A 14,367-nucleotide genomic window follows, 5' to 3' on the forward strand; every position below is an offset into this window, starting at 1 on the left:
ATTTACTGTGAACCAGAAGAAGAAATTTCGCAGACGGTGATAGAATATCAAGCCCAGCCCTCAGTCGTCCGCGAAGTTGCTCATCCAACACAAGTTTCCTTGCCACACTGTAAATGAGATTTTGCATCTGAAAGAAACCGGTCGCCTTACTTTTGAGCCTCATCACGTCTCATTTCCATCAGTTACATGTTGTCTGTTCTCTCCCATCATGTCTTTCGTTCTCTCGCCAATCTTAAGGTGCATACCTAAACCACATCCTGTGACATCTGGAAAAAAAATCATTCTGTGCGTCTATTCTAGGTAAGAAAGATTATATGGAATGTGATTCTAGAAGCAAAGCTAAGACAGATAGAAGAATAATGGGAGATGCTGACCCGTTGTTAACGTTCGAATGAAATTGCGAGTGTAAGCAGAGCTTTAAACTTGTGTCTGAAGACTCTTGACGAAACGACCAGCTGCGCAGGGAGCAGTAAGAATACAACCAAGACGTAGCAAGAAGAATGGAGAATGGTAAGAACCGAGTTTTCACCACAAGGCCTCTTCAGACTTCATCTCACACAGTTCCAGGAGTAAACAAGCCAAGCTGTCGTCATGAAGCATCGGCAGCCAGCCTCTTATCCTTGCTTTCGAATCTCCGTCTACCCGACCAGCAACATACTGATAATGCTATGAAATTCAAAGGTACCTCGGTGAGTGCTATTGGCTGCCAATGGTTCGAATTGGTCCAAAAACATGACAGAGTTTGACTGATGTGTAGTAGAATTAGGCGTCTCGAGCGTCAGAAGCGTGTCTATCAAGCACGCACTACGATCAGTACGTTCTGGGTTGGTTGGATGCCACGAAGAAACCGTTAATCCGACCTTTGTATGTGCAGCGTGGCCGTCCAACATGTTGGCACCATTAGCTGAATCGGTTAAAGGAAGAAAGCGACCATGCTCCCGTCTGGGAATGATGATTTGGCATAGTTTCTGTACCATGGCCACTTCTGTTTGCCTCATTGCTCTCGGTTGGCAAATGACGTATTGCGTCTTCCCATCAAACAGTATAGCAAGGAGGGAAAAGTCTCGATTAGGATTTGATATAAACTCTCATCGAATTCGCGTGCCAGTTTGGGCACGTTGACAAAGTACTACAGAAAAAGAAGAAAAGAACCAACTAATACGTTAAAAAAGAAAGTAGAAGCAGACACTCCTAGAGATACTCTCCAGCGTCAGTGATCCTTCACCCTTCGCCCGCATATCCTCCCACGCCCGGCTTTTTGTAGTGTTACTAATATACAACTCCGACGCCCGCGAGTCTAAAACTTCAAGGAAAGGGAAAGGGAAGAGGGGACGTCCCCTGCTCTGTCTATCAATCGCCGACTTTTACGGCTTATAGGGAGGATGAACGACAATGTGATGCGTCTCGCTTGAACAATTTCCGTCCGCCCGTCTTTTTACTCCTCAACACGCAGCGTCTCGTCCTCGAAGCCGTCGTCGCGAAGAAGCGTCTCATTGCCTTCGTCGTCGTCTTCGTCGCCGCCGTCATCATCGTAGTCCATCGTCATGTCTCCCATGGTTACGTCGCCCAGAGTCATGTCTCCATCCGCGTCGCCATTCATCCTGGATGGAGTACCCAACCTAGAGGCGTCCATGTCCCCGCCCCTCTCATCGCCATCTTCAAGACCATTCTGCTTTCTCTTCTTTCGAGCAGGGACGACGCCAAGCGGGGGTCCTTCGTGCGCCGCCCACCTGCGTAGGCGTCTCGTAGCGCGTCGGATAGCAGCAGCATAGGAGGCTGCCTCCTCGCCAAAGTCATCGGTATCTCCCACGCTGCCAAATTTGAGCCGAAGTAGGCCAAGGGATTTGTCACCACCAGCAAACGGCTGGGAGCCATCCTCACCGTCGCTGTTCTCGAAAGGGTCTGCAAGATGCAGGTTACGCTGGTACTGGCGGTAGATGGCACCATCTTGACGTCGGGCCTTTCTGGCCTTATGGTGTTGCTTGCGGATGCCACGGTCGAGGATGTATTCGACCCTCTGATTCCTGTTCCTCTCAACTGCAATCTGGTGCGCCGTGGGCGGTCGAGGCTTTCGGGTGGGAATCCCCTCTGCTTGATGGTGGCCGGGGCCAGCTGGCGAGGAGCCTTCGAAGATTTGGTACTTGAGAGAAGCTCCGCCACGTCTAATGGTGCTTCCAAGCCCGCGGGCCAGAGCCCTTGGCGGCGGTGTCGATCTCGTACTATCCAGATCGGATTCGTGTCTCGACGGGCGGATCTTCGGTAAGATTGCTGGCCCTTCCTCGCCCATGATTCGAGAAGTTCTCGAACCTCGCTTGGTCTGACTGTCGGCCAGGTATGCCTGGTCCGCCTCAAGAATCTTAGCACGCATCTTCTGCTTCTCCTCTCCAAACTGGATCTCGGCGGGCGTGTCAACGTTCTCCAGCGCCTCTTCCTCGGGGGTCATGATCTCCAGCTCGGGGATGCCTTGATTAGCGACATCTACGTTGTAGTCGACACCCGAACCAAACGGGTTCTCTTCGCAACCCTCTTCCGTGAAATCGGATTCGAGATAGAACCACATAACCCAGAGGAAAGCCCTCGCACGGGATTTGCTGGTGTAGTTGGTCTTCATAACGAGATCGTGGAACTCCCGCCCAGGAGGGAAGTGCAGCTCGGCAATCTTGGCAGCCGACTGACATATCAAGAAGAGCAGGTTGACCGGGTTCGTCCTCGGAGCTTCCAAAGATTTTATCTTGTTGAGAGAGGAGGGCTCCTCCCGATCCTCAGCGCCGCCCTTCAGGATGGACTTCAATCTCGGGGCGTCTTGAAGCTGTTTATAGGCGTGCGCATCTTGGTTGGCCTGGAGGGAAGGGATGGCGTGGTAGGTTCGTAATTGGGCTCGCATCTCGGGAAAAACTAGGGGTTCGTCAGCACGAGAATCGAGTGTGGCAAACGAGGGAGGTAGTCTTACAGTTGAGCGTCGTGTTCATCCTTCCAATATTGACCAGCAGACAGACCATTGCCATTCCCTTGGCAGCATTCCGGTCGCTAAGCAGCTTGTCGCGCAAGACCTTGCTCGTCTTGCTGCTACGCGACATGGTGTCGATGTAGAGATCGGCAAAGTTCTGGCGGCCCTTGTCGGGGTCGTAGGAGTTGGTGAAGACCTCATTCTCGTCATCAAAAATGGCTCTGAGGAAGTCATACTGGATGTCTTTGCGCCAGAGGGGCTCGCCATCCTCCTTCTTCAGATGTCTAATCTTTCCTGTGACGACCTGAGATGAATCTTTTGACTGGCCGCCCTTCTTACCACGGCCTGAAGTCTTCTCGGTCGGCTCCGGAGTCGCATCCATCATTTGCGTATCGTCATCCTCGGTCATTGCCTGCGAGACGAAGGATTTGCCCTCGCCAGCGCGAAGGGGAGATGTCGGGGCTTCCGCGTCCGACATGGCGCCTGCCGCAGTCGAACTGGGTGAAGCGGGCGCCATCGGATGGAAAGGTGCGACGAGGCTGATCGATCGGTAGGGCACAGGTGATTCAGAACAGAGCCGGAAAGGTCGTGATCACTGGGGCAGCGCCGTCGGTCAGGGACACGAATGCGGAAGTCGTCGTGGCCGCGGGCGCAATTATCGAGACGCGCAGCTTTCGAGGTGGCTGGGTGAATTGATGGGGAGATGTTGCTTGGAACAAAAAAAGGCCAATCGCGAGGTTGAGGGATGGGTGAAGGTGTTTGATGTGACGGAACGGAGAAAGAGAGAAAGAGTGAGCCGCGATTGGACTTTCCGCCGCCCAGACCAGCTGATCTTGAGCCGTAAGATTCCCACCAACTTGCGAGGTACCCGGGAAGACCACACTTACAGCATGCACGAGCTCACGATTTGGGGGAGCGCGTCAGGCTATCCCCCGGCCACTAAAATTCCTGGTCCAACCCCTACCTTAGTCTGCGCGAACTACGTACCTCACCAGGCCTCGCCCGCGGGCTGCAGCTGCAGCCTGCCTGGTATCCTCCTGTCTTAGCCGGGCCTCTCTACGGATTCAGCTCCACCCGGTTTTCGTCACTCCAAGTGAGTACTACAGAACGACTGGTGAGGTATTTTAGACTGCGATGATGCGAATAGAGTTTTCCCCTGATGTCTCTCTCGGAAAGATGAGGCCAACTGGCAGGCTATCTGTAGATACCTTGAAGCTAACATTATATTCGGAAAAATTTTCTCTTTTTGTCCTCGGAATTCCATTGAGCCTCGATAAACTTGCCCTCCAAGAACTGACGTTCTCTTTTTGAGTCCAATGTTTCGCTGTTAATTGAGCCAGGGAGAAGACCACGATTCAAAATTCAATCCAAGTAGTTCCACCTGCTGTAATGATGTCTCCAGGCGACAAAATCCTCATGCTGTGTGTTTGAGATTACCTCCACCTCCGCAAGTCGTTTTTGGGTCACGAGACGTTTTTCTTCTACATAAATGCTAGGACATCACAATACAACATGTTTATCAGAATCTGTTTTTATTGGGACTCTCCGTTCAGACTGGCTGTCTACCTGGGGAGGCCTTGCACGGCCGCTTTGCCCCGAACCCAAGACCGAAGTCTCTGATGCCTCCAGCCCTCGGCAATCCATTTCCCATTGCCTGAGCTGAAGACCACGTCCATGTGTGGCCATTAACCGATTAAGAGCAAGAACTTTTGTATCCCCTCCCTGTGAATCCCTATTTTGTACCGGGGAGGGCCTCTGGTTCCCGCTCTCAAAACGTCTTGTAATTATCCGTTCTGTCGACCGTCCATCCGATCCTTCCATTACCAGTCCAGTCTATGCCGCCGCCTCGTCCTGAATGTCACTGCCCTGCCCTGTTTGCCCCGGGGGCAAGCTGTTGTGACGTTGAACCAGACGACCGAGAAATCCACTTTTGTCTATGTATGCACGGCGAAATGCATGACCCTTCTATCATCGAAAAGCGAGAAAATGCCCTTCGGGAAACGCTTTAAGAAAGCAGTAACATGAACGTCGTAATGCGTAGCAGATCCAGGATCCGTGTCGTGTATCCGTAGATCCAGCCACGCTGTAGCACACCGCATGTGGGTGTTCTTCATGCGCTCTGCCGATTCTGAAAGCTTTTCCCAATGTCGGTCTAAGGGTATCATGGAGTTTCGGTCCAGCAAAAAAAGAAATGCTCTCTATCGATGCCGATGCCTGCCCGAACACCCGATGATGCTTCTCGTTGAAAATTGAGAGGCAATACCGTCGGCTCTCGGGGCCACGCCGCCGTGTCGAAGTCCAAATGCAGAGAAACGAGAAACGACGAATGCGTACAGTGTCGACCCATGCGCGCAAATCAAAAGAAAAGGAGAAATCGAAAACTGGCAGCGTATTGCAGACGCTGCATGGCAAAGGCTGTGAGACTCATGTTGTCACAGCTGCCAAGTGTCGTGGTGGAGAGACGTTTACCACCAAGACGAGTTTCCGCCGGGACCGCTGGGGTTGCCGTAGCCACCACCGCCACCGTATCCGCCGCCGCCGGAGTAGCCACCGCCGCCGCTGAAGCCACCTCCAGGGGCACCGCCGAAACCACCACCGCCGCCGCCGCCGCCGTAGCCGCCACCACCACCACCGCTGTTGAAGCCGCCGCCGCCGCCGCCGGGGGGACCGCCGAAGCCACCACCACCGAACTTGCGGAAGTCACGGTTGGCACCCTGGCCACCACCACGAGGACGACCACCACGGCCCCCACGGCCACCACCGTATGAAGACTCGCGGGCGATGGTCTCGAGAAAGCTGGGAACCTCCTGGTTGGCCTCCTTGAGAAGCTCAATGAGGTCACGGACGACACCACGGTTGCCACGGTTGAAGAAGGCAGTGGAGTGACCAGTGTTTCCGGCACGACCAGTACGACCAATGCGGTGGACGTAGTCGTCAATGTCGGTGGGCAAGTCGTAGTTGACCACGTGAGTGACGTTGGGAATATCGAGACCACGAGCAGCAACGGCAGTGGCAACCAGAATGGGGCAACGACCGTTGCGGAAGAACTCAAGAGCGCGCTCACGCTCACGCTGGGTGCGGTCACCGTGAATGGAGGTGGCGGGGAAGTTCTGGTTGATGAGGAAGTCGGAGAGAGAGTCGGCCATACGCTTGGTCTCGACGAAAATCAAAGTGAGACCAGCACCGTGGGTGTGGAGGATATCCAAGAGCACGGAACGCTTGTCAACGTCCTCAACATACTCGACCTTCTGAGTGATGTTCTCAGAAGTGGAACCGACACGACCGACGGAAAGGAAGACGTAGTCCTTCAAGAAGTCGCGAGCGAGCATCTGAATGTCGCGGGGGAAGGTGGCCGAGAACATGAGAGTCTGGCGGTTCTGGACGTTGGGCATGTCCTCACCCTCGACAATGCGACGGATCTGGGGCTCGAAACCCATGTCAAGCATGCGATCGGCCTCGTCCAGCACAAGATACTTAATGTTCTGCAGGGAGATGCGACCACGCTCGATAAGGTCGACAAGACGACCGGGGGTGGCGACGAGCAGGTCACAGCCGCGCTCGATCTGGCGGAGCTGGGAGCCAATGTCGGCACCACCGTAGACGACGCAAGGGCGAACCCAGGAACGGTAGGCAAACTTGCGAGACTCATCGTAGATCTGAGAGACAAGCTCACGAGTGGGGGCGAGAATCAGAGAGGTGGGGTAAGCCTTGCGCTGACGACCGAAACCGCCAGCGGCGTTGGCGGGGACGGCAGAGGGGCCGTGGATGAAAGCCTGGGAGAGGATGGGGAAGAGGAAACCACCAGTCTTTCCGGAACCAGTCTGAGCACAAGCCATGAGGTCACGGCCACCCATGACGATGGGGATGGAGTACTTCTGGACGGGGGTGGGCATCTTGTAGCGGGCCATCTCGATGTTGCCGATAAGGTGGTTGTCGAGAGGGGGGTTGGAGAAGGTCAGGACGGGCTCAGGGACATCGTGTCCGGAGGCCTCGACGGGAATGTCGTCGTACTTCTCGAAGTTGATACCGGTGTGCTGCTTGGACGGGTCGTCGGCGGTTCCAAAGAGCTCGCGCTCGACACGGGGGTTGGCCGGGCCGGGAATGTGCTTGCCGTCGCGCCACTGGCCATCACCGGATCCGCGAGCCTGCTGGCCACCGCCGCCGCCGGCGTTGTGACCGTAGCCACCACCGCCGCTGTAGCCTCCACGGCCACCCTCACCGCCCCAGTTGCGGCCTCCGCGAGGCTGGTAGGGCTGCTGCTGGGGAGGGGGTCCAGCAGCGGGAGGACCGCCAGGACCACCGGGACCGCCCATGGCCGGCCAGTCGCCACCGCCCTGACGAGCGTCGAAGTTCTGGTTCCTGTTTGGGAAATGGATTAGTTACGGAAGGCACGACGGCCAGGAGGGGATCTCGTAGAAGGGTTGACTTACCCAGCCCAGGCGCTGTTGTTCAGACCGCCGTTCATGGGAGGAGGGCCAGCAGGAGGGGGACCTCCACCACCGCCACCACCGTTGATCTTACCACGCATGTGGGGAGGGATGTAGGAACGAGGCTGGTTCTGCTGGTCCTGAATGTTCAGGCCAGACATGTTGAGTTGATCGGCCATGATGGATGGGTTGATCGGATCGTCTGTCGAAGAAACGGGAGTTGTGTGGTGTCGACAGAAGGGTATCTCGAAAGGCGAGTCGAGTCGATTGATCGTTGCTCTCGAAAAGACTGTGGAATGCAGCAGAGAGTAGATGAAATGAAGGGAAACCGGTCCGTTGTCGAGATGAAAACAAACAGGCAAACCGAAAGAAGGATGAAAGAGAAAGAAAAACCGAAAGTCGGGGTTGACTTCCAAACGTTCGTCTCTGTCGTCTAATTAGGCAGGCGCGTTGCGTGCTCTGGGGCACTGATTAGTTCCGAGGCCTTGTATTTCCCAAGATGCTCAAAGGAAAGACAAGAGAACAAATGCGTGAGAGGGTTTGTGGTTTGGGGGATGTGAGGATAGGAAAATCCCTTTTTGTGGTGTGGGAAGAGTTTTTGAGGGGGAGGTTGTGGGAGGGAAAAGGGACTGGAGGTCGGAGGCAAGAAGTAGGGAAGAAAAAAATTGGTTTGAGATTGTGTCGGAATCCACCAGAAAAGGCCAGACACCCCTGCAACCTGTGTCTGTTGGCAGTGCGTTGTGACTATGGCAATGCACCCCCTCTGAGGAAAAAAATTTGGGGGGCGCCTTCCTCCCTTCCACAGCCAGCAGGCAACCTGCTGGAAGGAACCTAAGGTGGTAAGGTCGGTAGAGACTGCCACCCGCACTAACGCTGCACTGGTGGGACGGGATGGAAGGTGAGTCCTACGGCATGCCTGCCTGCCTGCCTGCCTGCTTGGTTTCGCCTTCCAAGTTCCCAGGTTCTTTCCCTCCTTCCACTGCGCCGACGAGGACAACCTGCCCTGCCCGCGCTCAGGCTCCAGGCTCCTGGCTCTGGCTCTCAGCCGCTACCCAGTACAGGCCGCCGCCGCCAGACGAGTGGATAAGCAACGCACCGGATTGGCCACGTTCCCCGTAAACGTAGCAGCATGTGCTTGCTCTTTGCAGCGTGGGAAGGAAATGATGACATGTGAGGTGACAGGCCACGCACTAAGTTACCTGCCACACCAACCAACGGCCCTGCAACAGAATTTTCCCTCCCCCTTTCTTTCTTGCGCTCTTTGCGCGGGCCTGAGGAGGGAGCCAATCTGTTGACGGCGACGACGGGGACAACGACAACAGCGGGGATTTCGCGGAATACCGGGGTTGGAAGGACACCTGGGGCGAAGGAAACACACCTTCGGCGTATGGACGTACCTGCGATGAGCAAAGCGGATCGTTCCTTTTGCGGTCTCTGTGGTGGTGGTGTCACAAGGCGTTTTGTTATCGATAATCGACCTAAACGTCACGTCGATGTCGCCCCAGCCTAAGCATGAACGGGACCCTGAATCTTGAATAAAGTACGGAATGTATCCGGATTCCGATGGTGCCAGGTTTAGTCGGCTCGTGCGCTCGATCTAGTCTGGGGAAGGGCTAAAAGACGTATATCGATGATGGATGAAGACGAGCACCTAAAATTCCCTTCCTTTTCCTTCGCTGTTCTCCCAAATGGCTCGGTCGCTGGAATTTCTGCTGAAGGCTGACGAAAAGTTCAAAGGCAGAGAGGTTGGTGGTGGCCTATTTGGGCCAAGGTGAGTCAAGTGACAGGGGCTAGACTAGACTGGACGGGAGCGAGAAACAAGAGACGAAGTCGGAGGTTGCAAAGTGCCCCGCAGTGAAGTCGATAATGGGGGTTTGGTGGCTAGAGTGGCGATTTGAGGAATTGGATGCTAGGGAGGCTTTTTTTTGGCAAGTCCATCAACAGCATTTACAGTCAGCACGTTGATGTGGTGTTTTCCGAGGTGCGTAAAAAGGGCCTCTTCTCGACAAACTTTACGCAGCGATGACCAAACAGTCGGTCCAGGCAGACGCAGGCTAAGATGAAGAAATGATCCGATTTGCTTCTGTTCCTTCTTCTTGGCCATCCCTCGAAACGACTAAACTAAGACGTTGGCTTTGACTATTTTCCAATAATCCGCCTTCTTGGAACACTGAGCTAGGCTATCCAGATAGCTGAGACCATGGGCAGCACCCCCACCCTCAGTCGAAAAGACAAGCGGATGCTCAACACCGGAACATGGAAACTCAATCTGGAGGTTCAACCAACCACTACCACGCCATAACTTAGGTTTTTGGGTTTTGGACTCGCATTCCAGAAACCCAGACGTGGTACAGGAAGCCCTCGACTGCAAGTGCTTTCTTTGAGAAATTCTATGAAGGCACTATCTCACCTACGTCATCTCCTGGGTCCTTGCACTCGTATGGCCCCTAACACATCCCACGTCCTCCACTACGACAACCGACCCCGTTGAATTCCAGTTGTCTGGCCGGACACTCTCAACCACGCCACTCCCAGGGCAAAACTTCCCTCCGCCTAGGGTCGCGGCATGAAAAATACAGAACCCGAGAAATCCCAACCACCATTCGCATTTCATTGTCTGATGCATCGGCACCGCCGAGCTGCCCGTTGCGACCAATAAAGAAACGCGCATTTACTTTCATACTAGTCAGCTTCACAAGGGATTTGTTGCTCAGAGGGCAGGACGACCGAGTCAACATCCGGCCTAGTCCAGACGGTCGGGTACGTATCGCCGGTACTGATTCGACCGGCCGGCCGGCATGCCGTCCTAATCCTCCCAACTCTTGAGACGCCCGAGATGATGGGATGAAGCCAAACATGTTGTCGGATCACACCTAAAATTACACACACCACACATACGCCGGGCAAGAAACGAACGATTCGAGAAGCGAAAAGGAAAAAAGTACGGCCAAACAGCCGGTCTGACTGGTGCTGGCACCGCTGGGTACGGCCCTCCTCCCACGTTTCAAACGCCCGTTATCCCTGTTTATGCTACAAAACCGTGACCTCACCGCTTGCCCCTCGACCCCGACCCAGCGCTTTTCAAACGCTGATACAGCGAAAATCACACCGCTGTCAGGCAAAGTTAAATCCGAGCGTCGGAACCGTGTGCCTTGCTGTAGAAAAAGACGAGGCACCATATCCAGACCTTTTTACACAATACGGTCTCGCAGGATATGTGTTTTCGAACGCATGCTGGCTATATCCCGGGTCAACTGGTCGGTCTCGCCAACTGAGCCGGTTAGAAAGCCCCAGCAAGTTGCATCACTCGGACAGCACCACGTAACCCTCTTCAACCTCGCTTCTCATGATAGAACTGATGCCTGTATCAATTACCAGCCCGGTCTAGTAGTACAGTTGTTGCTGGCAAGGCCTCTTGGTGCTCCTTGCACGTCATCAAAAAAAGGCCCGTTTTTCATCACTCATCCGCCGCCTGCTTCGCTCAAGGAGCCTTCACCACCTTGTCATCGTCGAATTCTATGTCCACGATGCCGTCCTTGGTGACGGCCTTGACCACCATGCCCTTGAAGTCAATCGGTAACCGTCTCTTGAGCTCGTCCGTGCACATGTTCAAGATCTTGATGCCCTGGCCGAGGGTGATGTCGGGGTGGTGGTGCTTATCGAGGATCGACAGGCAGTAGTATCTGTATCATCGTCAGCTTTCGTCGTTCCGCCTCCGAGAATCATGCTCCGCTCGTGGTAGATATGGAGCTCCCTGGGCAAACGTACTGTGCGTAGCCGTGGGCGGCATATGGCACCGGCGCCAGCGAGGCGAGGTAGTCCAGCCAGTACAGCGCAGGCTTCTGTGTGATGGGGTCGACGCCGCCCAGGAGGAGGTTGACGTTGTAGGGCTTGCGCGAACGCAAGCTCGAGGCGAGCTCGCCGCGGATGAAGTTGGCCAGGCCGGAGGGTGAGAGGTCCGTCTCGTTACGCATCGAGTAGAGCTGGGAGTTTGCTTGAATGTAGTCGGCGAATTGCACTAATTTCATACTAACGTTAGCACCCATCTCGCCGTCGTGACGATGAAGCTTCCCGCCCGAACCGGGTTGGAGGGGAAGCTCGGTGGGGCACAGTAGCTACTAACCAGTGTCACCCGCCTCGCCAGAGTACGCGATCAGTGTGTGCTTGTTGAGAGGTCTCGTCTTGTCGTCGGCGACCTTGAGGACGGTAGCGCCTCTCATGGCAGCTTTGGAAGCTGCAATGATGGTGAAGTCCTTGCCCGTGATACCGAGTAACACCTCCCTGCCCGACGCAATTCACATTAGCCATTGCATCCATGAAAACCAACGAGAAGCTGTAGAGAATGAAATCTTACATGATGGCTGCTGTTGCTGTGTCTGCTTCGTGGTTGGAGGGGTGGAAGTTTGTTGTTTGGTTTGTTCGGTCGTTGGGTATGGGTCGTCGTCTCGTCAGCCTTCTACCTGGTGGCTACGTCGAGCTACCCCCCGGAACGCGCAGTCAAGCTACAGCCTGAACGCACCAGCCGACAGCGGAATTCTGCCGAATCAGACCGCCGCCCGCCTCCGAGCCCGGAAAAACCACCCCTGCCGCATCTCACTCAATTGGCCCAAGCGACCCCACATTGACATCTGATTCTCCGAAATACGTACCCGTCCAGAACTTTTTTTTTTCTGGTCAGGATGCCCACCTAAAAAAAAGTTCACCGAGAAGGCAGCCCAGGCGAAGACGGGAGCAATTCGCCCAGATACCCCCTTAGAGGTCACCCGATCGGTGCCCAACATGTCCTCCTTCTTCACAATCCCCGGATCGAACAAGAAGCGCAAGAGGACAGCCGCCCCCGAGGCTCCCAAGAAGCGAATCGCAGCCTCCAAGACCGCGAACAACAGGGCCCCTCCAAAAGCGGCAGCAGCCAAAGGCAAGACCGGCGCGGCGAAAGGCGCGAAATCAGCAGCACCCGCCTCCAAGAAGCGAACTGAGCGTGACGACGACGACGAATCCATCTCGGGTAGCGATTCGGATGATGAGAGCATAGTCAGCGCCGGCCCCGAAGAGAGCAATGGCTCCGAAGACGACGACGACGAGATGCCCGGCGAGACGGCTGCTGAGCGCCGCCTGAGGTTGGCCGAGCAGTACCTCGAGAACGTCAAGGAGCAGGTGGACCTTGCGGGCTTCGACGCCGCCGAGATTGACCGCGACCTGATCAACGAGCGCTTACAAGAGGACGTGGCCGAGTCGAAGGGAAAAGTCTACCGCCAGCTCGCGGACGAACTTGCCTTTGGCAACGCGACCTCTTCCTTCTTCAAGAACAACACCGAGACCTTTACCTCCGTTGCCGTCAACTTCCCCTACGCCTACACCACCACCAAGGATCTGTACGTACACAAGTGGAGGATACAAGACCTGCCGAAGAACCAGTTCCAACAGACCACGCGCAAGAAGCCCAAGAAGCCCCCCGCGCCGCCGCGCAAGCGACCCGAGCTGCAGACATGGTTGAGGGGCAACATCAATGCCGCCAGGAACAAGTCATTCCAGCGTCACGTGGAGAAGATCCTCTGCGTCGCCGCCTCGCCGGACGGCAAGTACGTCGTCACCGGCGGCGAGGACCGCAGGCTCATCATCTACGACGCCGAAACCCTCAAGCCCATCCGCGTTTTCACGCACCACCGCGACGCCGTTACTGGTCTTGCTTTCCGTCGTGGCACAAATCAACTGTACTCCTGCTCAAGAGACCGTACCGTCAAGGTCTGGAGCTTAGACGAGCTCGCGTACATCGAGACGCTGTTCGGACACCAAGACGAGATCGTCGACATTGACGCCCTCGCCCAAGAACGCTGCGTCAGTGTGGGCGCGCGTGACCGCACAGCACGTCTGTGGAAGGTTGCGGAAGAGACACAGCTCGTCTTCCGCGGTGGTGCAGTAGACAAGAAGTCCCGTCCAGACGTTGATCCGCGCTCGCTCCCTCATGAGGGCAGTATGGACCGTGTAGCCATGATCGATGACGAGCTCTTTGTCACCGGCAGTGACAACGGCTCATTGGCGCTCTGGGGCGTGACCAAGAAGAAGCCCATTTTCATCCTCCCCATGGCGCACGGCCTGGAAGAACCCCTCCGCCCTGACGAAATCTCGGCGGACCACAACCCAGACTCGAGCCTCGTACCGCCGCCTCAGCCGCGGTGGATCACAGCGCTCAAGACGATTCCCTACTCAGATGTCATCCTCAGTGGAAGCTGGGACGGTTGCATAAGAGTGTGGCGGCTGAGCGAAGACAAGAGAAAGATTGAGGCGGCGGGTGTTCTCACATCGGAGGCCGAGCGAGCCTCAAAATCTGCGCCCAACGGCAAGTCAGCAGATGTCTGCGGCCTGAAGGGCGTGATTAATGATATTGCCATCTTTGAGCGCGGTGACCGCGGCCAAGACGGTGTTTGCGTCGTCGCTGCAGTTGGAAAGGAGCACAGGTTGGGCAGGTGGCAGATGAAGAAGGGCAAGGGGAAGAACGGTGGTTACGTGTTTGAAGTGCCGAGGGTGGTGAAAAAGCCAGAGTTAAACGGCAACCATAATGATGCATCAGATTCGGGAAGCGATTAAAAGTTAGACGTGTTTATATATCCCTGGGAGAGAGGGAAGGAGCTGGGACGTTTGCATAGAGGATCTTGTACCACAATGTACGATCTACGAGATGAGCCTCTACTCTCCATCAAGGCCATGGAAATCGCAGCCACTCTTCGAGAACTTCATCAATTCTTCCCGGCCCCCTATTGACGCCATGCTATAACTCTATGCGTATGGATATCAAGGCTTCCTATGCTATGGGACCATGCGCTACCTTAACAACGCCTCACCAACCAATCAATCGGCGAAAGGCAAAAAGATCAAATCTACTTGATTGGTTGTTCCAACCGTTCGAATGCCTGCCAAAGCTCATTATGTCTCCTTCGCTTCAGCCACAACTGGCTGCTCCTCGCTAAATTCATCATCATGCGTATCTTGAAGCAC

At 55.2% G+C, this 14,367-nt stretch overlaps 4 protein-coding genes across 4 annotated transcripts; 1 reads left to right on the forward strand and 3 right to left on the reverse strand.

Annotated features, from left to right (window-relative positions):
- Nucleotides 1-1,435: 1,435 nt before the first annotated feature.
- Nucleotides 1,436-3,425, reverse strand: CGCA056_v004592 (Ino eighty subunit 1; the record flags this gene model as incomplete). The annotated part of the gene is made up of 2 exons (XM_037319847.1): nucleotides 1,436-2,895; nucleotides 2,951-3,425. 2 exons carry the CDS (start codon nucleotides 3,423-3,425, stop codon nucleotides 1,436-1,438), a joined length of 1,935 nt encoding a protein of 644 aa, XP_037182376.1.
- Nucleotides 3,426-5,412: 1,987 nt separating this feature from the next.
- drh-9 (ATP-dependent RNA helicase ded1) lies at nucleotides 5,413-7,553 on the reverse strand (the record flags this gene model as incomplete). The annotated part of the gene is made up of 2 exons (XM_037319848.1): nucleotides 5,413-7,306; nucleotides 7,378-7,553. 2 exons carry the CDS (start codon nucleotides 7,551-7,553, stop codon nucleotides 5,413-5,415), a joined length of 2,070 nt encoding a protein of 689 aa, XP_037182375.1.
- Nucleotides 7,554-10,855: 3,302 nt separating this feature from the next.
- pcb-4 (putative proteasome subunit beta type-4) lies at nucleotides 10,856-11,594 on the reverse strand (the record flags this gene model as incomplete). Its single annotated transcript, XM_037319849.1, has 3 exons — nucleotides 10,856-11,057; nucleotides 11,143-11,392; nucleotides 11,498-11,594. The coding sequence occupies 3 exons, from the start codon at nucleotides 11,592-11,594 to the stop codon at nucleotides 10,856-10,858; spliced, it is 549 nt and encodes a 182-aa protein (XP_037182370.1).
- A 559-nt stretch (nucleotides 11,595-12,153) lies between these two features.
- On the forward strand, nucleotides 12,154-13,959 carry CGCA056_v004595 (putative WD repeat-containing protein; the record flags this gene model as incomplete). The annotated part of the gene is made up of 1 exon (XM_037319850.1): nucleotides 12,154-13,959. The coding sequence occupies one exon, from the start codon at nucleotides 12,154-12,156 to the stop codon at nucleotides 13,957-13,959; it is 1,806 nt and encodes a 601-aa protein (XP_037182369.1).
- Between the last annotated feature and the right edge of the window lie 408 nt (nucleotides 13,960-14,367).

This window comes from Colletotrichum aenigma, assembly GCF_013390185.1.
Source record: "Colletotrichum aenigma strain Cg56 chromosome Unknown KSG_Cg56_contig03, whole genome shotgun sequence".
NCBI lineage: Eukaryota > Fungi > Ascomycota > Sordariomycetes > Glomerellales > Glomerellaceae > Colletotrichum > Colletotrichum aenigma.